General features: G+C 45.0%; 2 protein-coding genes across 2 annotated transcripts; both read left to right on the top strand.

Annotated features, from left to right (window-relative positions):
- Positions 1 to 145: 145 nt before the first annotated feature.
- On the top strand, positions 146 to 27621 carry LOC108090444 (trichohyalin). Its single transcript, XM_017189125.2, is given in 10 exon segments — positions 146 to 739; positions 11303 to 11576; positions 18752 to 19245; positions 19247 to 20592; positions 21035 to 21638; positions 24802 to 24987; positions 25051 to 25208; positions 25274 to 25723; positions 26245 to 26545; positions 27152 to 27621. Coding segments are annotated over 9 exon segments (3798 nt in total). The 5' UTR covers positions 146 to 739; positions 11303 to 11506; the 3' UTR covers positions 27341 to 27621.
- LOC108090445 lies at positions 1689 to 2142 on the top strand. The gene has a single exon (XM_017189126.2). The coding sequence runs from the start codon at positions 1777 to 1779 to the stop codon at positions 1954 to 1956; it is 180 nt and encodes a 59-aa protein (XP_017044615.1). The 5' UTR covers positions 1689 to 1776; the 3' UTR covers positions 1957 to 2142.

The following is a 27621-nucleotide window of genomic DNA, read 5'->3' on the forward strand; positions in this document are numbered from 1 at the left end:
GCAAACACCGGCTACTTGTTGCTGCGCCACTTGTTAGCCCGACTTAAGCTCTCTCTCCCTCTCTCGATCTCTCGGGCTCTCTGCCTCGAGCTTTGGCAGCGATCTTGGCCGAAACGCTGGCTCTGGACTTCAGTCAGCTCTCAGACCTACTCGCGATAACTTGGCCCGGAGAAAAGCTCGCGATTCAGCTCTGGATCGAAACGAAACTGCGTCGCGTTCGCATTACAAAGCAAGTAAATAACTGCAAAATTTAAAATAACACACGAACTGGCCAGCGCCCATCTGCCACAGAGGATATATCGACCGATCCTCCCTGCCAACACCATATATGTATAGTAAAGCCGAACATCCAACGACCATCGGCACGTCCATTCAACCGTTGAGCGAAACCCACGCAAAACGACACAAAATCTCAAACACAAATCGTGATAAATTTTTCGCTAAATTGTGCAAACGTTTTTCGACTAATTAAAATTTGACGTGCATACCAAAACTCCAACTTCGACAGCCTCTAGAGCGAGCAATATAAATTGCAAATAAGCAATCATTCGCGACGACACTTGGCAAGTGAAATAATAATAAAAATAATAATAACAACAACAGAGGGGGAACAACAAAAGCGGCAAAAACGAGCCCACATCAAATAGAAAACAAACGTAATTAGAACTGCGCAAATTACTTGGAACTGCAAAATCGTTTGCTCTCCCCCACACAAACGCACGAGGAATGCTGTTTTGAGGTGAGTCGACGATCGTTTTTCACTGTACTGTAGAGCCGCCCTAAAACCGCCAGCTAACGCCGTAGACGCTTTGCCCTGATAACTGATAACTGATAACCAACCGAAACGGAATCGGATCTCCGGACTATCCATACTAAACCCCGTGCTTCTGTGCGGTTCTTCCAGCGATGCTCTTGAATAATTCAGCCTCGGATCTCGATCTCGATCGTAATCGCAATAGCGATCTGGAGTGGGCTTTACGACCCCCGAATAGTGTCCCAGTTACACACTTCGCTACGTGGGTGTGTGTGGCTGTTCCAAATCCGTATTTAGAATGGAGTCGGCCAACGCATTATGGCCAATTGTGAGTCAGAGAGCTATAGTTGAGGTTTCTGATTGATCCGCTCAACCTTTCGCCCGATCTGGTTAATTGGAAGTTGTTTTCGGGTTCAGCGGAGAAGATCTTTTCGCCGTCCACTTTCTTTCGATATTTCGCGGACCCAAGAGGAGATCTTGGCCAACATTAACTTTAACATTAACAACCTTCGGCGGGCCTTTTGAATGGGGATGCAAATTAATAAGCAATGGCCAATTCTAATGTTAATAAAAACTCGACCGACTCCGCAAATGCGAGCGTCTTTATTGTTTGGGGCGGAAATAGAATTCCGAAGGCCTCGCTCAACTGAAAGCAAACATTTTTCAATGATGACTGCCGAGTTGAGTGAAAGTTTTCGCGTTTTCGAAACGAGAATCTTTGGAAACTGCTCACCCTCGGAAATCTATATATTGGTTCTTACAAATTAGCATTGCAAATGCGGGATTTACATTAGCCTTGCCTTTAATTCGATTAGGAATTTTATATTTATGGCTGTTGTGCGGCTTTTTGCCAAAATATACATAAGTAATTGGCCAGCATCGGCACATTTGAATTCAGGTTCAGAGCCATTCGTTATTCATTAGCAATCAGAATCGAAAACCTTATCGCCTGGGAGTTAGTGCTCATTTCGAAGTAGTTTCGCAGCTGATATATTCTAGACTCCAGAGATAAACCGAAAAAAATGGATCCAAGGAAAACGATAACCTGGTTCTTTGGCCTGCCATCGGTTCGCTATACGCAGATCTTCATCGTGGTGGCAGGTGATCTTTTGGCCCTATCAAATCTGATTCCCAAGCACTGCAGATATATATCGCATCCTTTTCTCCTTTGGCGGGATCCCCAGGAGGAAGAAGAAAATTGAAGCGCACTCTCCAGTTCTAATTTATTGTATTATATATTTTATTTTTTTATTTGCGTGGGAGACGTTTTATTGCCCCAAAAATTTGACCGAACCAACCTTGAGTTTCAATGCCAATGCCAGGCCCATGACGTCATTGTATCTGGATGCCCGAAGCTGCTTAAATATATATTTATTCTGTTGTATGTATATCTGTATTGGTGTGTCTCTGTAGGTGCCTTGGTAAACACCTCGTTCTCGTTTTGTTAGCTGCAGCTGAGGACCCCGAAAGGCCTCGTGAGCCTCTTCAAATGCCCGGCCAAATTAACTCGACTCCTCATTAAAGGCCAAAAATTCGAAAGTTTCGACCGCCGTCGTCTGGAAATAAACGTCAATTTAAACGAAGCCTCCGAACGGAGGGAGGGAGGGGGACGCAACCAGGGGGGTGGGGGGTTGAAAAAAAATTGAAAATTCTCAAAAAGCCGCTTTTGTTGATGTGGCCAAAAAAGGTCTACAGCCTTGCCTTGTATGCAGTCCTACGGCCTGTTTCATTTTCGTTTTTGGGAGTTGCGTTGCCGCCGTATTATCTTGTTTTCGAGTTTCCAGCTCTCCGATATTTTTTTGCTTGCTCGCTCGTTTTTTAACTCGAACTGCCGTTTTTGGTGTGCATGCGTCAAGGATGATTTGTATTTGTGCATGAGGCGATGCCAGCATTTCGATTTTCTGTATTCAATTTGTATTCGATTCCGCCGGTGACCCGGGCAGCTTCCTGCTTTGAGTCAGTGTCAGTGTCCGTGTCCGGCTTTTAACACGTACACCTACGACGCGTCGCGGGTTTAGTAATTAGTCACCGAGATCAAAGACCCAAGCCGCCTGAGCTTCGTTCTCGGAACTAATGCAGCTGTTTGCTTAGCCCCAATAAACATAACTTTGTTCTTAGATAAGTATTTCTATTATAGTCGGGGCTATTACGCTCGTTTCAATATGCGACTCGGCTCATCGTTTGCTTTTACATTAAAGTCTGGACAAACCCAAAAGAAACCGATAAAATTGAACTACAATGGTAATTTTTTTACAGGCATGTCTGTTTTTTTTTTATTTAGGTCAGCCTCTTACCGCAATTGTTGTGAACTTTAAACTGCCAAGTGCTTTGCTTGGTTCAAGTATTTCGTTGCATGTAAACCCCAATTTATGCAGGCAACTTTGCTTTGCTTTTCTTAGAAAAAGTAAAAGTTATAATATTCGTGAGAGATATTTGCTTTGTTCTAAGATTCTCAATGTCAGTGTTTGTTTACTGTGTGCGTTAGATTAAATTAGCAAAATTAGTAGGGCCATGTGGTTATTGCAATAAATAAACTGGAAAGTTGATAAATGTTAGTAATCAAAAACCGCAAACACAAATCGTAACTCAATGGAACATATCAAGTTCCAGCCGAGTTTTTGTAATGCCTAATTTAAGGATTGTTTTTAATCACACATTTTCCTCCCGATTCATCGGAATCGAGTTGGACTACATAACCCACTCCCAGGTGACCTTACGCGATCGAATGGAAGTGGACGTGGAAGTGCGAGGCGATCTTCGCAGCTCGCCGCACATTCTCTTTGGCATCGTGCAGCTTTAATTGCCCATGGGGGTTCAACAGCCAAACAAAAGCCGGGCAAAAATCTCACAAAATGGCTTTAAAAATCAATGTCTGTCAATGTCTGTGGCGCAATCGGCAATCGGCCTGAAAGCGGCCAGCGTCGATCGTCAATCGTCAATCGCTGATTGTTTAACTGTTGACTTAAGCGGCAGTGTTAACAAATTATTTGATTTGGTCGCATTTGATTTAAAAGCCCAAACATCGTCGGCTGACATTGAGGCTCCTCGGCGGAAGTTGGAGCGCGGGAATTGAATCAAATTGTATATTGGATCCGATCCGATCGGGTCGGACTGAACGGAACGGAACGGTAAACGGCATACGACACTTCATAGACCACTGCGGAAGTACTTGGCTCTCAATTGGGTTTATTTCTGCCCCTTCCTCCGCAAATCAGCGCATTTGACACGCTCGTTTGGCTTAATTTGTTTTTGTGGTTCTTTTTTTCTGGGCCCAGAGTTCACAGCCTGACCTTTCTGGGGGATATCAAGTGTCGCCGGGGCAAAAAGCAGGTGCAACTCGACGCCCTGGGAATCAGGTAAAAACGGCAACTCTGGGAAGCTGGAAGAGCTTAAACCAAAAATGTATTTGGGTCTCCTCTGCTGTTTTTTTTTTTAATTTTTTTGGGCGCTTCGAGAAGGCTTTCAATGAAGTCATTAATTTGATGTATTGGCCGATAGTTTCGCCTGTTTTGCTCTGTTTTGGGGCGCTTTCATCTGCGAGCCAATTACGAATTTCCAAGAATCAAATCGCCCCCAAGACGTGGGCCGTTCATCATCGTGATATCATTGGGCGAGCGACACTGCTACATGCACATAAATTAGATGTAAAACAGGCCAGCCAAACTGAATCGATTATGGCCGAAATGTTAATGAGACGCGATTTGGTCTATGACGGGTCGTCAACGTCATCATCATTGCCTTATCACGTACAGCGGCTCCATCTCAATTGAAGTGGACTGAACTGAACTGAACTGAATTGAAGTGGAGTGATGTGGAGTGGAGTGTCGTATTCAAAGCGAAGATTTGTAACGCTTTCATAACGCCATAAGTCCCGTGCCCATCCACCCCCCGAATTACCCAATGAGGGGCACAAAAAACATTACCCGCAATCGTAGGAAAAAAGGCCGTGTTGAAAGCGCACTTTGTATGCCGGCCAACCAGCCAGCGACTTTGATTCGCGGTCAACAGCTTTGGCCAGCGAATGGAGCCGAATGGAATCGAACTGCATATCAATGAACTCCGGCTGGCCAACGAAATCGAATCTAACGCGGATCAATTAAACGATCTGCAAGCGAAAATTAGCATAAATTACGATTTCAGCTACCGCTATCCGGACGGACGGACGGATGGACGGATGGACGATTGGCTTTAATTAACCCGGGAAAGTGAAACCGAGCGGGGATCTTATGCAAGGCGGAAGATGGCGCATGCACCGTTGGTTATGACATGCACTACAGACCCAAAGAAGGCAGCATTGCCAGCGGATTTGGCCAAGGAAAACAGCCAAGCTGGCTGAGAGCAGCATCGCGTGCAAGTTCGCCCTTTTCCCACTCAGCGAGACACTCGATTTCCTTGGCTCCAGGCCGTTTTGTATATTCGCTTTTTTTTCTTCTACTGGCTGCTTTTTTGCTGGCCGAGAGATGAGCTGGCTGACCTTTGCCACCGCGCTTCATTCGTTGCCGGAAACTTTGACGCTGCCTCCTTTATTGATTTCCCAGGGAAAGCTTCGTGTTTCGTGGATTCTCTGGCCAATAATTGCGCACAATTGTTGCCGCGTGCAGCGATAACGAGCGAGGAATTCGACAGTCAGATGGCTGACTTGGGAGTTGGGAGTTTGGAGTTGGGAGTGATGGAACGTAGGGAGTGGCGCCAAAAAAACAAGAACACGCCAAACAGGCGTGAGAATTAAAGCAATAAAACAAAACTTAGGGGGTGATCTTATCTCATTTTAGTTGAAAAGGACAAGCTTAAATTAAAGTGTGGTATTTAGCTGGACAAGAAAGCTATGAACCTTACAGTGTAATTGAAAATAACTGAAGGATGCTTAAAGACATTAACTTTGAATTTTTGCTATAAATATATTACACATACATATTTAAAAAGTATATTACATATAAAAAAATTCTATAGAACTTTTAGCAAAGCAATTTATGATAAATAAAACGAATATGTATTTAAAGAAAATGGACAGTAAATATATTCTAGTCGTTTATGAACGGTAAAAAAAACGTACTTATTTTTTATACTGTATATGTCAATAATATATAATATATTTTTCAGTTAATAAGCGAGCCAATTTCATTTTTATTGCCTGAATAAGAAAAATCAAAAGCGAAATCATTCTTGTCACTTCTACGTTACATTTAATAACCCCAATCATGTGGAATATTTTGAGTTTCTCCTCGTTTCTAGATATTTTGTTGTGTCTGGTCGCATTTTAAGCGATTGTTGACTTATGATCGATCGATCGATCTGAACTCTCTACTGTCCGATGGCCGAGGTGCCTAATTGATTTCCGTGCAGGTTAGGAGTCGCACAGCCAGCAGCTTGACATGGCCAGAATCCGGCGCTCCATCACCTCCGATATACTTACACTCCCAGGGCTAATTATGAGTTCGAAAAGTGAAATCTTTTGTCTTCTTTCGCGCCCGGCGGCGATCCCAGGCCGCTCGAGCATTATTAATCATGCAAAAAACACCCAGAGATGTAAGCAAAGAAATTGATTTACATTTTTCGCTGGCTGGGAACAGCTTGCAATTATGCTATCGACACTTGCCACACGGCTCGAAAAAGTTGCCACGTAATGCCGCACAGATTAGCCTTCTAACACACATAGCGGACTAAGTCCGAGTTCGAGTGTGAGATACTAGTACAAAAGGGAAGCCACTTTGGCTCAGATACAGATTCAGTTTAGCTGGCTAACAAAGCGTGAAAACGACAGCGGAGCGGCAACAAAAACACAAACGATGACGGACAATGTGACCAAGTTTGGCATTGGTAGGTGGAATCAGTGGCGTGGGCAAAAAGGGGTTAAAGAACGTTCACCAAAATTATTTTAATATATTTTCTCGAATTTCGGAGCTTACGTTTTTATACCAAAAATATATTTTAATAATCCAAATGCAAAGCAGGTTTGCATCAATCTTCAAAAAGCCTTAATTATTATTTTTGATAAAAACAATTTCTAAAAGGTAGGGAAAAGAGTATGCAAAACATTTTTAAAAATAATAACAAACTTTCACAGGTTTTCTTTTACAATTAAGTAAAAAAGGCGTGAAGCAATAAAAACTTTTGTTTTTAATTTAAATTGCATTCCTAATTACTTCAATGTGCCTTTGTATGCAGATTGGTTAGCAAATTTGTACATGCAAACCCAGTTTTAAGACGTCGAGTAAATTTCGTAGTGCATTTTAATATCATTGAAATAACATATACGAAAGTTTTCCTGCTATCGAGACTTTAATAGAATAGCTGCAAGATATACTGAATTAAAAAAAATAAATAAGGTTTGGTCATATCTCTCACTCAATTCACTTAAACCATTCTAAAGTTCTAATTCAACCCCGACCCCCCTCGGCGACGCCAATGTGCGCGATTGTGAGTGGGCGCTGGACAATCGCCAGACAATCTCCGAGCGGGAAAGTTGTCATCGTCATCATCTGGCGAATGCCACACGTACATAGATGCCCGCATAGATGTCTCTAAATGGGAGTAGCAATTACTAATTTCCTTAGTAAAGCGCTCGGCTCAAGGGGAATTTAGTTGTAAGTTGTAAGACCTGACAATACCCACAACGCCAGTCGCCAGGGTCTCCAGCCAAGACCAAAAGCGAGACCGAATGCCCTGCCGTTGGCCTGGCCCAAACTCTCGTCTCTCGACTCTAAACTCTCGATTCTCGATTCTCAATTCGCTATTCCCCATTCTCGATTTGCGACTCCTGGCCAAAGACAGCGCCGGCGCGTTCTTTGGCTGTCTGGATGTCTTGGCCGTCTGGAGCACTGGGTATTGGGTATTGGGCATTGGTATTGGTCATTGGGTATTGGGTATTGGGTATTGGCCAGTCGGCCCGCTGAGGCAGCAGCAGCGGCATTCACTCACAGATGCCTCGGCATAGATATCGAAATGCAATTAAGTATTTGCCAAAGTCGAAGACGCGAACGAGCGCCACCAACAAAGCGGCGGAGCGGCGAGGCACGCATGGAAAAATGTTTCCAGCGCTAGACAACGTCCAGTTGGCTCGCCGGCTCCTCCGCTCCAGAGGGAGTAGGATCCAGAATTCAACATTCCATGGGGGGCGAGGAGCGCCGGGTGGACGGGAAAGGGGATGGCGACGGGGACGGGGCTGCTCTGATCTTTGCATAACATGGACTTTGAATGGCCACAGGGCTTGGCCATACTTACAAATTGGACTACACCTTCATTTTCACTTCTATGCGAAAGGCCGCGCTGGCTAAAGCACTGCTAGAAAAGAATATGTACTTGAGGAAAATAAGAGAATAAAAACAATTATTTGTAAGCAATTGCAAAGGTAACATGTTTTAAATAAAAAGTATTCAAATTAACAACTTCTTTTACTTGGCCTTAAGAATATTTGTTCCATGTTTTTGGCTCCACAATGTTTCCTTCTAAATTATATCAAAATTGTTTTCAAAGCAATATTTTAAACCAATGTAATTATTAATTTGAGTTAGATTTAAGTAAGTAAAATTTACAACAAACGAGAGAAAAACTCTTTTAAAAGCTTAAACTTGTGCGCCCATGACAACTTGTATCGAAAAAAATACATACCATAAAATGGCAAATAATTATAAAGTTTATTTTCCGTCCATTGAAATATGAACCAATAAATATATTTAATTCGTTAGAATAATTTTAAAACGAATGCCTGTGTACTCTACTCTCTTTCTACTCTGCAATAGTAAGAAAGAGGTTAATGTATGCCAAGTAATTCAAAGTAAACGTACTACATTCGAATTAAGCTGATAGCTTTTTCCCCAGTGATCGATCAACCAGAGACGAGATGTTTGTTTTGGGGCAGCTTGGTTCTCCCAGTGGAGCAGGCCGATCTCCCTCGGCTGCCAGAACTGAACCCCAGAGGTCAGATCGGCTCCGCGGCGCTGAGAACACACGCAAAGTGGGCAAAGAAGTCGAGGCGTTTGTTTGCTTTGCTGCGCACTTTTGGTTTCACTTGGCAGGGGCGGAGGGAAGGGGGTCAGTTTTTGGGTGGGGTTCGAGTTGTGGGCTCGCGGGGTTTCCTATCATTACCGCCGTGTTAAAGTTCAAGTTCAGAACGATTATTGTTCTGGGGCCCGAGAGCCGCGCAGAGGGGAGCTCTTAAGTTGTTTGCTCTGCGCGCTAATCTAATCCCATTCCCACATGTACGGGCGTAATTCGTATAATTTCGCATAATTCACCTGAAATTAGCTACTCCGCAGACGCATGCAAATGCGAGCTGTGAATGGAGTGGGGCGTGTGGTGTGTGGTGTGTGGTGTGCAGCTTTTTAGTTTAATTGAAAGATGTGCGGGGCCGGATGGCGAGGGGTGGCCAATTGCAATTGCAACTTGCTGCGACTGCGATCGCAGTTGAGGCGGCTCCTCCAAGGTCCGCCAAGCGATACAAATTTTATGTTTATTACACCTTAATAATGCGTGTTTACAAACAAATCACGTTCATGGCGCAATCAACGCTCGGCAATCGGCATCGGGAATCTGACATTGGACATTGGACATTGGACATCGGACATCGGACTTCGGCATCTGGCATAGCATTGCACATAAGCGCCTGCGTTCCATCTTATAACAAACTTAGCCATCCTGGGGACTTCGCAGTCCCCTTCGACTGGACTCCGACTCAACCTCAAACTCAACTCGACTCCCATCAACGTCAGGGCGCACGCATGCGCACTCAAATTATATGGTAAAGGATTTTTATTGGCAGCTCGCAGCGCTTTTCCCCTGCAACGAGCTGCATCGGTGCCCGTGATCAGACAGACGACGTGGCCATTGATGTCTAGCCGGGCGATTGTGCTCGTTAGAGCGTGAACTCGGCTCCAGAGCCTGCTCCTCGATCGGTCTCTGTATCGCACTCTGTATCTGTATCTGGGTCTGGGTCTCGGTCTCAGTCGCAGTCTCAGTCGCAGTCTGGCTGTGGGTCTAAGTTTTGGGCTGGCTCCGAACTCGGATTCGGAATGAAAAAGCCTGTAGGAGCGCGGCCTGTAAGTAAGCCAGTAAGTGAATGAGCAGCGGCCTCGTCCTTGTTCAGGTGCCATAATAGACAGGCATTTTCTACACATTAAAGAGCTCCTAGTTATACTCTACCAGCATGTTGTGGGAAAATATATAATAAAAGACTTTCAACGAGCCAAAGAAATTTAGGAAGTATTTGGAAAATGTTGCTTCATTCTTAATTTCCCTGATAACACGAGTCGAACAAATATTTTCATAGACAGTATCTTTATTTTGAGAACCAAGCTTAGTAATATTAAGTTGTCTCAAAAAGTATTTACACGTTTTGCATGTGTAAGTTTATGGGTTTCGATAGTATATTACAATTTATTTATGGTAACTATCCATATCAGGGGTAACTATTCAATTTAAAATCCAGTTTTTACTCTTCGTTTCATTTTTTTAATGGCTTCAAATCGTTATATCATGGTGAATACACAACAGCTTAAACAAATAAGAAGTAAACAAAACAAAAAAGGCTACTCAAAAAGGGTATCCCACATTTGCTTGGGTCCAAAGATCCCTGGCAAGGCTCTTGTTTCGGATTCTTTGCATGTGCTCACTTGGGTGGGTGCGTGTCCATGGAGCAGTTGTCTAAACTGGACGTTCTTTTTAGGGATCTTGAGGGGAGTTGGGGGGGCAGGGAACTCGGCAGACTGGAGCGGTTCAGTCGAAGTGTCCTCGGGCGTAGTGCATTGTTTAAATAGAGTTTGCACTCTCGTATTCAAATACGAGTATGAATATTATCGCGTTTGCCCAATCGCAATCAGTATTTCTACGGTTTTCTCCTCTCAGGCACTCCCCACTGAACTGCCGCTCGTCCCCCTCGAATTTGAATCTCGTATGCAGCCCAAGCACCCTCGTCGTGTGTCTATTTTTGTAATTGTCAGAGAAAACAAAAGCGCAGAACAAAAACTCAATTCGATTGTGCCCACTCCCGAAACTGGGGAATCAGTCAGATTTAGCGTCGGAGTGGGATCAGAATTGGAATAAGAATAAGAATTAATTGGCAATTATTCTTTTGACTGCTGCCATGTTTTATACTCTTTCGAAAGACTTGAGCAGCTTGGCAACTTGAAAGCAACTCTTAAATAAAGTAGGTAGTACGGATCTCATTAAATAGAATTTACTTTACGATTGCTCTGATTTTAAGAATACTCCCTCTCTACTCCTCCAGGTTGTAAAATAATCGTAATATTATCTTTTTCTACTTCTTTCTTGATCTATTATAGCTAAATTCTAATACCTCCTTCTTGAAACTTCTTACCTATTGGCTAAACTAATTGATTTATAATAATACTTTCTCTCACGAAGACTACACTCGCATGTGTACAGAACATAAAGATTTAAGCCGAGCTTAAGAAAAACCGAAACACAAACTGGGCTAACCGACGAGCTGCAAACTAAAACCACGCTGGCTAATCACAGGAAAATAATCAAATAACACCAAATCGAATAACCAAAGAAAAAGAGGCTTACTCAGAGAATTATTTTTAATTGCAGCTGAAAACCATTTAATTGCCTATTATAAATGGAAAATGCGCAGAGTTCGAACAGTTCGATGAGACTGTCGCACAAAGAGTTTACTTAGGGTTGCGATTCTTCCGAGCGAAGACCCAAAGGAGAGAGAAAGCAAAGACAGAGACAGAGATTGCAACCAGACTAGAGCATCCCAAGGATATACACTGCCGATCCCAGAGATATAAGATGCACACTGGAGCCGCGAATGGAGGACCGCGGGTCAGCTTCAATCGGGATGTGCACGTGAAGCGGATAGGTCAGTGCGTTTATAAGGAAACCTCCCCCGCCAATCCGTAACCCCAATCCAAAATTCACAGTTCACAATCCACAACCAAAATCCAAAAACCAAAAACCAAAATCCAAAAACCAAAAACCAAAAACCAAAAACCAAAACCAGAAATTAAAATCAAATAACCAACACGCGCAGTTGCCGAATGAGAGCGGCGAACACGAACCCACAAAGATCTCTAATGACAAACTAAGCAAAAAGCAGCCATAAGAAACCTCATCAATAACCAGCTAACAAAAAATTACTAACCAAGTGGCATCTGAAAAACTTACTCGTATATTTGTGTGAGTAGGCCAATTTTGGTCAATCAATGACGGACGCTAACAACCCACGCGAATGCAACTCATTAACCTGGCCAGCTACCCAGCCAGTCAGTCAGTCAGTCAGTTAGCCAGTTCTCGCTGGCCAAAGGCTTTCCACCTCCGATTGCATAACTCTTTTTTGCGGAGAAGCTCTTCGGTTTTCTAGCCTTTGAAATTTGGCCAAGAATAAGAGGAAAAACAAACAAGTGAGCTGCTGTTGTGGGTGAGTGTGTGTGTGTGTGTGGAAAAGCAAGGAAAGAAAACAAAAAGAAACCTCGCGCGACGGTGGGCGAATAAAGCCAGAACGAATGCCAAAAGCAATAAAAATAATAATAACAAAGCCGCCCCAACAATAAAATGTAGTTTACCTTGAGAATAATCGCACACAGCGACACGGGGGGCAGGCGTAAAGTGGAGAGCTCCCATATAACTATTTAAAATAAGTTGATATTTTATAAGGCATTACAAGTCGCAGCCGAGAGATGCTCGCTCTCAGTCGCCCGGGTATCATTTTGCAATATCTGCAAAGTTGGAGAGCAGGGGATAATGGGTGGGATTCCAGGGGAGAAAGGAGGAGGACGGCGGAGAACGGGGGACGGGGGACCCACTGCATCTGGACGCTTTGTCTCCGCAGCTCCGACTATGTTATTATTGTTATGATTATGTCTGGCAGCCGCGACAGCAACGACATGGGATTTATTTCATTGCCGGATTGAATTTATGGCCGCTGTCGGGAATGAAGAAATTAAAAATTGATTATGACAAAACCGGCGCAAATGTTAATTTCTTAGACGGTCCCCCCAATTTAGAACTGCCAGCCAACCAGTCGACTGTCGACAGTCGACGTTTCCTTATGGTCATCGCTAATTAACCACAGCCACAAGTCCTTTTCGCCAGCTGCCAATGGAAATGCGTGGATCCAAAATGGTTATGAACCAGATTTCCCCCGTCGCGTAATTGCATCAAATGGCTGCCATTTCGGTTAACTCGTTTAATGGACATAAGCGAACTTAATTGCGATTTCTGAATTGGTTTAGGCAAATGCAACCAGACGAGGTCGCCAAAATGTAACGTGATTAGGTAATCTGCCGGCCAGGCACGATTCATTAGCTTTGTGATTTCTGTACGGCTACGAGGTCGCCAAAAACATAAGTCGAGAGGATTGCGATTAATGCCAGGGGTAATAAGACCTGATTAAGTTTGTACAACTCAATTAAAGACCAGTTCTTGACATTATAATTTCAAAAAGAGTAGAGCAATGTCTTTTGAAGATCAAAAAAAAACAAAGAAGTACAGCTTTTTAAAAAAAATAAGATTTATACTTCCTTTAGAATAATCTACTCTTAATTACCAGACATTAAATCAAATGTTGTCAATTTGTTTACTTTAAAAATCATATTTCCTTTAGTTTTAGTTGTCATCTTCTTAACCTAAGACAGAAACTTCTTAAAGAACTTTATGTGCACAATTAGCAAAGTAACCTCTTAAGTACCAAATTATCTCGGCAGTCACAAACGCTTAAAGTAATTTAACCCCAAGTCGAAAATTAATTTCATTTTCATTCTTTTTCCCTCGCTCTTCGCTATCTTGCATGCAAATTAAAGCAATTATGTGTAAAACACAGATTTAATGATGATTTAATTTTGACGCAACAAAGTAGCGAGATAAAGCGAAGAAGTCGGCAATCTGGAGGCTTGAGGAAAATTATTCGCCCGCTGGGCACAAGGCAACATTTTTCATCGGCGAGTTAACATGTGAGCTTTATGGCAAATTACAGTGCAGTCAAAGTCAAAGTTGTTGACTGTAAAAAGTCAACTAAAAGACGACTAATTTCAACCAATTTGAGGCACTCGACTGTTTTACAGGTGGGCCTCGCTAGCGCGACTGCGCCATCCGCTGCGAATGCGAGCGTGATCAACCTTGCGGAGCGACAAATTTGGCCAAGACGAGTCGGGTTGGCAGCTGTTCTGCCTTGGGCCTGGTGGATGCACTTAGCCAGCTTTTCGAAGGCGGACAGGTGACGAAAGGCAAGGGAGCAACGCCAAAATGAGGCTCCTTTGTTCGAAATCTGGCAATCAGGCCAAGTCGGCGTCCTTCTAGTCTTTTGTACGATTTCCTATATGCGTACAACTGGGTGATGACATAATTTCGGATGGCTGATTAAAAAGGCGTTACGAGAACAAGTCCGCCTTTAGGCACTCGAAAGCGTAGGCTCCTCCCGATTGCGTAATGTGTAATGATGCCCCCGCTCCAGTCGACAAGACCTTTCCCCATTGTGCCCTCTAGAGCGCTCTCTAATGAGCCGCGTACACCTTTAATTAATTAATTTAATTGGGCAAAGAGCAAGTCATTATTATGGGATTTGCTACGTTTCCTACTCCGCTCTCCATAATTCGCAGCAGCTCCACATTTGATTCGCTTTCGAGTGCGGAGTTTGTCAAAGCCCAACTGGTTTTTCCGCTTGCTCTCGTGCCATCTTGGGTATTTTGGGTTTTGGGCTGGGAAGACTGCCATTAAAATGCCATTTATGCTTTTTATTAATCCATCATTTGCATATGTTTTGTTTTATTTGCGCCGCGAAGAAACTTAATTAATAAGCCTCATTTTTGGCTTGCCTGCCCACAAATTTCGCACTATTTTCTCGCTTCTTGGCTTGTTTGTTTGTTGTTTGTTTTTTGTTTTCTGTTTTTTTCAGCTATTACTATTTTTGCCGAGTGACATTGGCGTAGGCAGTCGCAGTTGTCGACTGGTTGGCCGCTCGCCGGAGATTGCTTTCAGTCGCTTTTGATATTGGACTCAGTCAGGTTCTTGGCCCGCCTGTCATTAACGTTTTGAGCCAGAAGTGTTTGTGCTTTGTGACACGAAAACCTCCCTCGGGGAGTTCGCAATCAAGAACTTGGGTAAATTCGGCTAAATGGAGTTGTCGATCGTCCATCCATCCACTCGCAAATCGCCCACAAATCCCCGTGTGCTCAACTTCAATTGTCGCACTAGAAATTCGCCTCGAATTGCAGACGATTGCGTCATCTGTTTATCGAAATGTGTATTGAAATGAGTCGCGGATTATTTTTAGAGCTGTTTAACTCTTTTTCGACGAATGGTTCAGTTCAGTTCGGTTCGGTGTTTCTTTACTTTTTATTTTCGGTGATTTGTTATTTGTTTATCCGCTCTCGCCGGAGCTTTGGCTTTGGTTTTCGCTGTAGCTGTTGCTGTTTCTGTTGCTGTTGACAGCCGCTTAGGGGGAGAAACAAGTTTGTCGCCTCAGTCTTTTGAATCGGCTCCATTCTTTAGCGAAAGTTCCCATTCGTATTTGTTTTGAAAGCCACGCTGGATTGGGATTGCTTATGGGAATGGGAATGGGAATGGGAATGGCCAGCGAGCAATTTTAATTGGCCACGGACGCAGTTGCAGTGCAACACGCTGATTTGCATACCTCGGCTGCCCCAAGGACGCGGCGCCGCTTTTGATGTGATTAGGTCCTGGGTCCTCAGTTCGGAGTCCCGACTCCACAGCCACGATTAGCCGAGGCGCATTAAATTATTTTCATACGCAAAATAAATGCGACCTGTCCCCCGGCACAGATAAAACCGAACGTCAGCGTCGCCGATCCGGGCCCTTAAATGAAATCGAAAGTGCGCCCGGTTAATTGAAATACCCCATGGCAACAACCTACGCAGATCCTTAGCATGCCAGTCCTAGGCAAGCACTGAAAAAAATACTGCAATCTTCTCAAGTGCCTTATTGAAATGAACTCGATATGCAATCATTGATTGAAGAAATCTTGTAGCTATAAATCTATTTCTCTTGCACAAGGTAAATTAAGATAAGCTTGCAAACCTAATTTATTTAATATTTAATATTTAAAGGTTAATCAACGTTACTGCTGTTTTCTTTTAAAGCCAATATCAGCATATTGTTCTTAAGACATGTTAAACTAATTGATTATAGTATCTCTGTGACTGTTTAGTCTACAACATATTTTATAATCAACTTAATATATATTTCAAAGAGCTGATCGTAAGACATAATTGCTTCGTTTAAAAACAGAGTAAAACATTATTTCCAAAAACGTAATAGTTTTTTTACGACAGGCGTACTATACTTTTTTGTTTTCGAAACAAATACGACGCAAGAAAAGCTGACAGCATCCGTCAATAGTTTCCAACTTGCTGAACTACGTCACTCCCTCACAATTGCTTCATCTCTAGAGAACCCATTATTTCTCCGAGTGCCGACCTAGACCAGTAGCGAGAGGAGGCAGGAATGCGGGTGAGCTCCCATTTAGCCAGCTCGGCTCGACCTTATCTTGTCACTGACATGGCCAGCGGGGGATAAAGCATTTTTGCCAACTAAAACGTTTTGCTATCGAAGGGGAATGGGATGAAGTCGGACGGAGGTGGCTCTCCGACTTTGTGGTTGTGGTTGGATGGCTAATGAACAGCCAACTGGAGGTCGAACTGTTCGGAGCATCATCATCATCGTCGGCAGACAATTACGCGGAGTGTCATTACACACTAAAGTAAAACCATCGACCTGCTCCTGCGAGCGTTTGTGGCAAGTGAAAGTCTTGCCACAAAAAGTCGAGAGATTTCATTATTTATATGATCGAAACTGCGGCTTATTTATGTGGTGCGTGGCCACGAAGTTGGTCAGTGTGTTTGAGGCGAAGTCGCCAAGCCATCACGACAGCCAAATTATGTGCAGCTCCCCAAAAAAAAAACAAAACCGGAACCGAAACCGAAACCAAAACCAAAACCATAACCAAAACCGAAACTTGCAACTGGCAGAGGCGCCCAGAGGCAGCGACCAGTTGGAAAAGTGGATCAGATGCTTGCTGGCCGGCTTTTCCGAAAGCAGAAAAAGGTTATTAAAACCCGCAGCTCCTTATGGCCTTAAATCAGATCGCATTTCACGGATGCTCTTGCAAATCACTGGGCCGCTGGAAGTGGCGTGGCTCCACTAAGTGGATCAATGATTAGATTAATGAATGGCTCTCAGCGACTGGTAATCAATCAAATGCTGCACTCGCCCCCGGGATCATTGTCTTAGGGTCTTGGGAACTTTGAAATGTTTACGGTTAGCCGACATTGATGCTGTCGCTTAGTGCGAATTTATGTTTTCCTGTTGCCTCAAAATACAAAAAAAAAAAAAAACAACAAAAAGAGGCAAACGAGAAAGATACAAAGCGCCGCCGGCCTGCGAGCGAAACCTTGTAAGTTGGCCAAGACTAGTGAGCCATCATGATGGTGCAGCGAGCCAACTTTTCACCTTGACACATATCGCATGACAGCTGATTGCAGCCGCAGATGGAAAACACGGAGACGGAGTCGGCTAAATACAGTCCCGCAGAGATCCAAAGAATGCTCCCTTTTCAGTCAGTCCCAATCCAATTTTCAATCCCATTTCCAATCCCATTTGGCTAAGCCAATTTGGCACACGACACGCCCAACTCTGTCATTATTCATTGTTGTTTGAGTTTCGATTAGACATCGGTGTCACTTTGCCGTTCTGCAGCTCGAATCGAGCGAATGTGGGAGCGGTTCTCGGTTCTCGGTGCTCGGTCCGCGGGTTCGTGGTTCCACAAATGTGACAGGTTGTGCAGGTGAATGGACAAATCTCCATCAGCAGAGGGGAAGGAGAAGGGGAAAGGGAGCTGGGGAAGTGCCAGGTGGGGCAACAGAAGTCCAGTTGATCTCGGGGCAAGGTCAGCTCAGCAGTGAAGTGATGCCTCCGATGATCTGAAATCTCGACATTGAGCACTTAGTTCTGAGATGTGCGAGCTACACAGAAAAAAAAAGAAAGGCTTTCATTATTGAAACAAATTTATGTATTGTACAAATGTACAATGATTGTGAAGTGTTTTTATTAATGAAGAACTTATAATATAAATTACAAATTTTTTGTAAATAATACCTTTATATATTTAAATGAATTATTTAATTGAAGTAACCCTAATATATTTTATATTGATTAAATAAAAAATATTAAAGTAATGACATTGCTATTTATAGAATGAGGAAGGGCTTTCCAACTTAAACATTTTTTCATAAGAATATATTGTTGGGAAATTTGGAATTTGATTAATTCGTTCCCCCGTTTCTTGCCGTGCAAGTTGACTAGAGTTGGCCGGAAAAAGGGGCTGACTGGTTGACTGGCCGACTGGAGAGATCACGCATCTCGGCATCTCGGCATCTCGGCTAGCACATCTCGTTCTGGCCACGATGATGATGCTCGTTTCGGCACGTTTTCCTTGCCGTTTCTGTTTTGTTCTCGTGGCCCCTTTGCTGTTGTTTTCGGCGTATTAAATAATAATGATTATGAAAAAAGTGAGGAAGTGGAGGAATCTTTATGAGAGATAGATCAACTGGGACCGCAGCGCTTCGGCCTCTTCAATGGCCATTAGCGCTTACAGCGTCCGATTACAGAGCAGGCGTTCCACGAGATGCGAGAAGCGAGATGCGAGATGCTAGCTGCTAGATGCGAGTGTCTATCTTTTGCCCCAACAAAGTATCTCGGCAAGCGCGGCAACTTGGCAACTCGGCAACTCGGCAACTTTGGCATCTCGACAGACGTGGGCCAGATCCATTGTCAGACGTCCAGTCTCGCAACTCTCGAGCCGAATTGGTCTGGACGGGACAAGACGAGCTGCCTTATTTAGCGACCAGCAGCTGCTGGCAAGTGTGAATTGGCCACAGCTGGCTGCCAGATATTACATCATCGGCCGGGCTAATGTGCTAATTTGTCTTTACATGAATGCCAACTAGTTCGCGGAACAGCCTCTGCAATTGTATGTAAATCCCCGCTCACTCCTCTCTTCCCCTTTCTCTTCTGGTCTTCCAGGCAAGCATCCCAGCGAGTACGATTCGGGTGGCCAGCCGAGCTACCACCAGCTGCCCAAGGACATCGATCCCGAGGACATCCGCAAGGAGGCTGCCCTGGTGATCGCCCAGGCGGGAAGGCATCACAGCAAGGCCGAGAACGGCGATCACATTCCCAATTTCCGCCAGAAGCAAAAGCGACCGAGTCATCCCGGTGACTTCAACTCACTGCCCACGCGACGCAAGAAGGGCAAACCTGTGGCAAGGAGTGCCAGTGACGCCGCCACCAAGAAGCCAGCAAGCAAACGACCCTCGATCTTCGGACTCTTCAGCCGGAAGAGCGACTCGAATGTCAGCCAGCTGGACAGGGATCCGCGATTCGAGGACGGCGGCGCGAGGCGTTTAGTGCGCAGCAAGAGTGATGTGGGCAGCAGCAAGCTAGCCAGGAAAGCGGAGCCAGCCAGCCAACAGCAGTCCAAGCAGCAGCTGAGTCCCATCATCGAGCAGGCGCAGCGGGGAGGACTTCTTCGAGAAGGACTACTTCCGGGAGCGAGAGCGCCGCAAGTCAGACGCCGTTACACTGCGCGAAAAGGATGAGAGCGTTCGCGGCCTGAGTGAACTGCTCGCTCGCAGTCGCTCCCAGGCGGAGCTAGACGGGCCGCTCCTCTCCGCGGGCGGCAAACCCATCTCGGCGGGCATCCGCGACAGGATCGAAACGCTGCAGGCCAAGTCCGGCGAGAATATGCACAGCTCCCAGCAGCCGGCGGAGCGACTTCCGCTCACCAAGGGACGAACCGTCGACGGGCTGGTCAAGAGGCTCTCCATGGAGCGCTTCTCCCCGCAGCCGGCGATCAGCCAGCCGGCCTTCTCGTACATCAGGCCCAACGAGGGCATCACCTATGCCCAGCTGGACCTGGGCGAGGACCCAATCCGTCGCTCTCCTCTGGACAGGGATGTGCGCACCCCCCAACGGGAGTTTGCTCCGGCCAGACCTCCAAGAGCCAGTGACGTGAGACCGAGCTACTCGCCCACTTCCAATGGAGTGCCCCTGGGCAACAGACCCAGTCACTCGCCTTCGCCCTGGCAGCAGTTGAGTCCTCGCAATCTGAGCGACGAGGACGAGGGCTTGGGCTACGAGCCCAGGAAGGTTTACTACGAGGAGGAGTTCTCCCGCCGAGCGGAACCTCCCATTGTGCCGGTGATCAGGAGCGTGAGTCCATCCCCATACCTGGATGAATTGGGATACAGGCGAGCTCAACTGGAGACGCGCATCCTCACGCGGCGATTCGGAGAAGGAGCCACCCTGGAACGCGGAGTTACCCTGGAGCGGGGAGCCGCCCTGGAGCGCAACCGGGAGGTGGGCAGACCCACTCCCGAAAGGGAACCAGAGCGCTTCCATCGCCCCGTGCGCCAGGAGCTCTCCAACGAGTATCCGGTGGAGCGGAACCAGGTGGACAGTGGCTCCACGCTGCCCAGAATGGAGAAGACCTCCCGCTACCGGCACACCAAGTACTTCGACGACGGACACGGTGGAGTCAAGGAGACCTACGTGAGAGAGACCCAGCGGGATGGTCAGGTGCGGGAGTCGCGGCATCGCGAACGCATCGGAGAGCGGGAGAGGGACTTCAATTCAGCAGATCGCTTGGAGCAGGAGCCCAAGAGCCTGGACTCCCAGCTGACGGATCAGTACCGATCCTCGCCAGAGCTGCGCGCCCAGCAGTCGCATCAAAGGGAGCAGAGGGAGGACTACTGGCAGAGCAGCCTCAAGCGGGACAAATTGCAGCAGCGAAGCTTCGACAAGGGCGACTCCGGAATAGAGAACGACTTCCGCAAGGAGTCCTTCAACGGAGACTTGACCACAAGGTAAGGGGGAATTAATGAACAATTATTCTGACGGAGGCACTGCAGATTTGTTTAAATATTCATAATAAGTTTAATGTAAAGTTATTGGGTCAAGTTCGACATATATCTTTAAAATCACCTCTACAACTGAATAAAGTTTGTTTAGATATTTTGGTATTTCTTAATATTTTAAGCAAGCTTGATTGCTTTTCCAAATTTTTTTTTAATTTTGTTCTGTCTAGATTGTTAGCATTTTTAATATTCTGAAAATTCGTATCTAAGTTGTAATAGATTTGCACTTAAACAGGAAGTTTGTTGAGAGGATTATATATAATTATTTATATATTATTATATATAATTATATATATGACAGGATTATACTGCAATACTCTACTTCGACTTATGAATTTGAAATAGTATATTTGAAATTTATTTAAATTATTGTTTTTTTCCTACTATCTAGATGGCGCAAACGCACGGTCCTCGACGACATGAGGGCCTGCGAGTCGTTCCTGCGCAAGGAGCGAAGGGACAGCGCCCAGCAGAAACAGTTGCAGCGACAGGCGGTTCCGTCGCGCCTGCGCAGGGAGCACAGCTACGTTTACAGGGAACGATCCATCGATGATGGGTCCCACTTCGATCCGCATCTGGACAAGTACCCGGTGGCCACCAGCACGTTGCGTCGCCGGGAGCAGCACTCGCAGTCGCACTCCCAATCGCAGACCCAGAAGAACGAGGACTCCAGCACTCTGAAGCGGAACAAGAAGCTGGGGGGCTTCGAGAAGGTGAAGCAGCTGTTCACCGGAGGCACCGCCGGAAGTGGCAGCAACGGGGGCAGTGGTCGCAGCAGTGGCAGCAACGTTTCCAGTGGCAAGAAGGAGCGGATGAGCAACGGGAACAGCAGCACATTGAGTCGCCGCGACAAGGATAAGGATAAGGATAAGGAGCGGGAGAAGGAGAGGGAGAGGGAGAGGGAGCGGGAGCGATACATGGTCAGAGAGGAGGAGATGCGGTCAAGGTACCGCGAGCACCACACCTCAGCCCAGGAGACCTCACGCGAACCAAAGGTGAGTGATTCCCAAAAATAAATAATATGATAGAAATCATTGAAAGTCGAAAACCACCAAACTTAAACTAAATAATTAATTACCAGTTAAAGGGTATATTAACAAACAAAATATGCATAAATTCAACTCCAGAATGCTGCCAAATACATTAAAAACTAAATACATTTTTGAAAACTTATATTTCGCTTGTGGTTCAAAACAACCACCCGATCTGTGATCCCCAGATAAATATTTAATTTTATATGTTTGTTACAAAATGAGTTCCCGGTGGTCTTTTAAATAAACTTACGGTATCAAAGTCTTTATATCAAATTTAATAGCAACCCACTAAATTGCATTGACATTAAATTGATATACTAGCTTAAGTTTTGGGGTTTCTTGACGAGAAGAATGAATTATCTTTTGACATTACAACAAAACACGAAGGTCGAAACAAGAACATTTTCATAACAGAAAAAGGTGTATTTCAGATCACCACCATTTATTTTCCTAGATCTTTAATCTTTAGACATTTTTGATACTTCAATATGTTGTTGAAAAGGCGATAAGATAAATAACAAAATTTACTGTGTCAGTAGTAACAAGCGTTTGGATGAACGACAACAGTTTAAGATTCTTGAGTTCTGGTCATTAGCTTCCATAAATCTTTTTAAAGAAGTGACCGTGATTTGAATTTATGTTGCATGAAATATTTTCCAATAGATGAATATTTAAACATGTAAAATTAAATTGGATTAAAAGTATTTGGTTGGCAACAGAATGATAGGCAAAAAACACACATGATTTTTGTTGTGCAACTGGGAGCCCCTTTGGCCTAATGCCCAATTGATGGCGCCAGCCGGCGGTCATTAACCCGGTTGCCTGGCCAAGATCACTGAGTCTTTTGGGCCCCAGACCCTCGGCGGCTCATTTGGTCATGGTCGGCTATTATTAATTTCGAATTAATCAAGACTTGCGTCGATGGGTCTTACACCTTTCGGGGGAGTAGCAGTAGGAGTAGGTAGAGGTACCCACCGGTGTTTGCCCAATTGTTCTACTCCAAGCCAAACCGATCCAATCCGAGTCGAGGCGATCCACTTCCTGCTCCGGCCAGAAATCTTTTGGCAGCCGGGTGGGCGTCGCAGTCCGGCCGAAAATGGTGCCAGCAAGAGAAGACAAGACGTCACGTCCACTTTGGGGCACATCTCTTCTCGGGGAATTCTGGCGGAGATCAAGCTGCCAAGACCATAAAGAACTGGCCGCGACTACGCTTAAGTAGTAAACGACAACTGGCCAAATAGAGTTGCAAACGGAACGAAAAGCGCTAACACGAAAAAAGCTAAGCAATTCAGCGACGAGGCGTCGTATAAATTTCGAGCAAGAACAAAAGCGTCGAGAGAAGCAAGGGTATATATATATATTTAAACGTAAGATATAGAAGTGGAAGACCCACGCAGCTGCTGTCATTGTGTCATTCAGGCAGCCAGTCAGTTTGTCACTCTGTCAGTCCGTTTGTCAGTGCGCTCGCAAATTAAGAAAGCTGACAGCTAAACGACAAACATCAAGGCGGGGGAAATTGAATAAACTGGGCTTAGATTTGGACTCGGATTCGGATTCCGATTCGGTTTTGTGCCCAGATTCCGATGCAAAACGGTTGGAGCTACTGTTGCCGAGGTGTTGCTGTCCACATTGCGCAATCTGCAATATGCAACAGCAACTGCAACAATTGCTGCTGCTGCTGCTGCTGCGTGCTGCTGCTGCTGCTGCGTGCTGCAAGCCAATTTGCAATGCTTCAGCGGATTTCTTGGCCAAGTCTAAGAGGGCTAGAGGATGTTGCCACTTTTCGTTCTGCCGGATGTTCCAAGTGGGCGGCCCAAAAAGCTTACAATCAGTCGGCTTTTAGTGAACGATTCGAGGGGGGAAAAGGGAATGGGGTAGGCCCATCCTGCAGGAGTTTTGGTCCAAGGTGTGGCTTCTCGGACCGTTGTCAAAAATTATGCTTGCGTGATAGAGGTATTTTTAAAGCCGGCTCTTCGCCGGCCTCTTCCCGGGACAATGTGCTGCCATTATTCACGGAGGCCTCCAATAAAAAAGCGAGCCGCCCGAAGTGTTCGCAGAAATCTTTAAGTGCTTGCCATTCATTCCAATCCAAAGATTCTACATGCCCGAAAAAACACACACGCGAAAGAGAAACCGCAGAAATTTGTGTCAATAATTCTGTTAGTTTATTTATGGGCCCCCAACTTGGCCATAAACTATATTCGGAGTCGCAGTCGCTCTGTCCGCTCTGTTCTGGGCATATTTGAATGCATAATTACTTAGTGGGTGCGTAATCCCAGGCTTTATGGTCTGGGGCCACAAATCAGAACTCCATTCGGGGGTTGGGCACCTGCAGCCTCTATTCGTATTGAAATCTAATATTCAGCCAGTTAGTAGGGCGGCCTTTGCCAATCACCAAACACCACCCTCTGTCCCCTCATTCGATGCTCAAAACCCAAAGCCCAATACCTATTACAGTTTCAACCGCAAGTGGGCCAAAGTTGCATTGGGCCGGCCAAAACGAGCCGACTCACAGTCGCATTCACAAATGGCAAAACAAGTTTATTGGCCGGCGCCCCACTCCCCCCACTCGACTACGCGCATAAAGGCCACCTGCCCCACATTCGCAACCTGTTGCGAGGCGGCGGGAGACGGCGACCTTTGACCCGAAAGCGAAAGCAAGCCGCCCACCAAATCAAATTTGGGCTGCACGAGCAATAATATCAATCAAAGTGGAATTGTAGGTATAGGAGGTACTCGTACAAGACTAATGTGTGTAGTTTGCAATGTGCCCAACAATGTATTAAACAAGCAATGTGTTTTGCAGGTTAAAACTGAACCATTTACCATAGTTATAAAATTAGGAGTAAAATTAGAATTCAAGTGTGTAATAATGTAAATTATAGTTACGTGTCATAAGTTATAACTTCTTCACTATTCCTGAAAGCAAAAGATTAATTTCAAAAATTATTGTAATCTTCAATTTAAGGGAGTATTGATCATATATGTATAGCTTAGACAATATATCACAGATGATGTTGAAGAAAGCTACATCATTAAATCGTTCGACTAATTCACTATAAATATTTTGACAGTTACTAAAAATTTAGCTCTAATTTCTTTATATTTGCTTCTTTATTGATAGACTATCGATATCTCGATGCGACGCCGGCTGTCCACGCCCAAAGCTAGTCCCCTGCTGTTGAAGAGAAGTCCAGCGGATAAGCCGCCCAAAAAGACGCCAAAGGCGAAGGAGTCGCCGCTCGCGAAGGTCGAGAAGACGAGCTGGTTCAGATCGCTGGACCGGCGGGCCAAGAGCAGTCCCAAGGAGGTAGGAAATCTAAACGAAAATTCTTAATATAACTCCCTTTAATTTATATACTCTTATCACCAGCTCAATGTATCCGTCAATGGACACAGTGAGACCACTTCGAGCCTGAAGCGCACCAAACGCAATGCGACTGCTGCTCCGGCCAAGAATTTGCGATTCTTTGGCGACACAGATCTGGACTCTAATCCGCCGACCATTTCCAAGGCCACTAGTATGCCCAGGTAAGAAATACTTAGGATAAGCATAGTAAGGATAAGTTTTACTAATAGATAAATATGTTCTTCAGGAGTCGTCCATCGCTGGGTCAATCGAAGCACTCCCAAAGTGCCTACCATTTGGACCGGAGTCCTCCGCCTCCAGCTCGTGACTACCGGCACACGCTGGCTGGCCAGGCTCAAGTCCAGAACCAGAGCTCCAGCAGTCGGCAGCGGGCCAGCTCCATGCAGCACCTGGACAACGGAAGCGACGAGGTGGACTTCCGGAAGAGGCGCCACTACTCCCGCTCGCGGGAACTGCACGACATCTCGGAGAGCGGCTCGGAACCGGAGCCGGCGGAGCGCCACAAGCGGAGCACCACGGCGGGTCAGCGAGCCATGTCGCTGGAGAGGACTTTGGACGCACCACGTGGCCAGCGGATGGAGGATCGTCCGCTGATGGGACCACCAAAGCCGGCTAGAAGTGCCGAACGCCGTGGATTGCTGAACAGCTTGGGCCAGGAGAATGTGGGCTACGGCAGGTGCGTCTTTGAATAATTCATTCATTAAAACCAACTTAAACTACGTTCTATCAAAATGGGTGGTCTGAGGCCTTGTCTATTTTACATTTATTCAATCGGGTTTTTTTGTTGTAAATATTTCCAAAGGCAAAAGGCCAAAAAGAATGACTCTACTGTTGTTAACATATTTATTAATGTATTTAAATTGCATTTTCATAAATTTAGTCAATATTATTGCTCTTTATTAGTCACAGGCTGTGTATGAAATACTATATGCAATTTGTTTAATGTATAGGGAGTAGATAATTATATTGATATTTAGCTAGCAAATATCTCGATTGCGAGATAAAGTGTTCTAGATATAATTTGAAAAAGGTAATGATAATAGTAATGTGTTAAATATTAACTGGAGAGGTATTGAATACTGAGTAATTAGTATATACATAAGTGCTTTGTCCAAGGCGTAGTCTGTTTGAAATGCTTTAATTAGCAAACTTGTATTAATTTTTAAATAACTAAATTATAACCATATCTCCTTGCAGGGATCGCTATCCGGCGGAGAGTTCCGGCACCGAGGGCGAGTCCAGTCTGCACAGCCAGCGCAGCGTGGTCTATCTACATGCCACCACGGTGGGCGACATCCCACAGCCATACAATCTGCGCCGGCGGTCGATGTCGCGCGATGACCTTCGCAAGGGCAAGCAGCAGGCGCCCCAGCAGCCGCCGCCTCTGCAGCCCATGACCCGCACCGTCTCGAGGTCCGTCTCCATGTTGGCCCCCTGGAAGCCCAAGCACATCAGCGAGGGCTACGAGATCAACTACTCCCAGGAGCAGAACAAGCGGGTATGTTACAAAATCACTTTAAATGAACTATTCGTTTTAGGAACATTTAAAAACACATTTTAAGTTCATTTGCCTTTTGTTTCCAGCTGTCTAGCGTTCATACTTTAGTTTAAAAGTGTCTGCATTTCATAGTTCTTTATTAAAATAAACTTATAATTAATGGGTTTTTTCACCAACGTCAGAACTATTTATGAAATTAAAATCCAAAGCCATCACAGATCTGTGAAAGCGAAAATCAAGCTAGCTTATTCATTAAATGATAATTTTATTTTTCTGCTCGATAAGACCCTAGGTTTGCAACTGGTTTTGGTGGAGAAACACTGAACAAAGGCGATTCAAAAAAACTAAGTCTGAACAAATTTGTTTGAATATTTAATTGGTTTTAGCCATAACGATAAAAGCTGCGACTTTGCTTTTGTTTTTCTGAGATGGTGTAATTACTTCCTCTAGGTGTTGAGCTACCTGACAGCTCAGAAATAAAAGCAAATTAAAAAGTTAAATTAACTTCAAGTTACAAATTAAAGATAATTTAGAAAATAATTATTAAAATTATTTAAGGCTCAGGATATTTTCTAATGGTCTTTGTATATTTTTGATATCGAATAGATGTCCACCCTGCCGCGAAAGCCGCCTCCGCACAATGGAGCCACCAGTGCCAGCACATTGGGTCGACCAGGTCGCAAGAACGAGAGTTCCACGTCGACGAGACGCTACCACATGGACAACCTGGAGCGCCCGCCTCCTCCGCGGTCGGTGCTCTCCGCATCGAATTTACGCAGCGCCAGGACGAAGTGAGAGGACGAGACAGGACGACGCCTCCACCCGGTGCTCCAACGTGGAGGTTGCGAACCCAACCACACCTAGTTGCTAGTTGTAATCATTAATGCGAAACTCGAAACGTAATTCTAATCAATTCAATCGATGGAGGAGGATTGGCATCCCGCTGAGATGCGATGTCCTCGCTTAGTGCGTAGGATTCTTTAACCTTTGTTGCAATTCTCGTCATATTTTAAATGTGAAATGTATTCGTACTCCAGTAATAATTATAAATTAATAAAATATCAGACTTTAACTTA

The sequence above is a fragment of the Drosophila ficusphila genome, unplaced genomic scaffold (assembly GCF_018152265.1).
Source record: "Drosophila ficusphila isolate 14025-0441.05 unplaced genomic scaffold, ASM1815226v1 contig_414, whole genome shotgun sequence".
Classification (NCBI taxonomy): Eukaryota; Metazoa; Arthropoda; class Insecta; order Diptera; family Drosophilidae; genus Drosophila; species Drosophila ficusphila.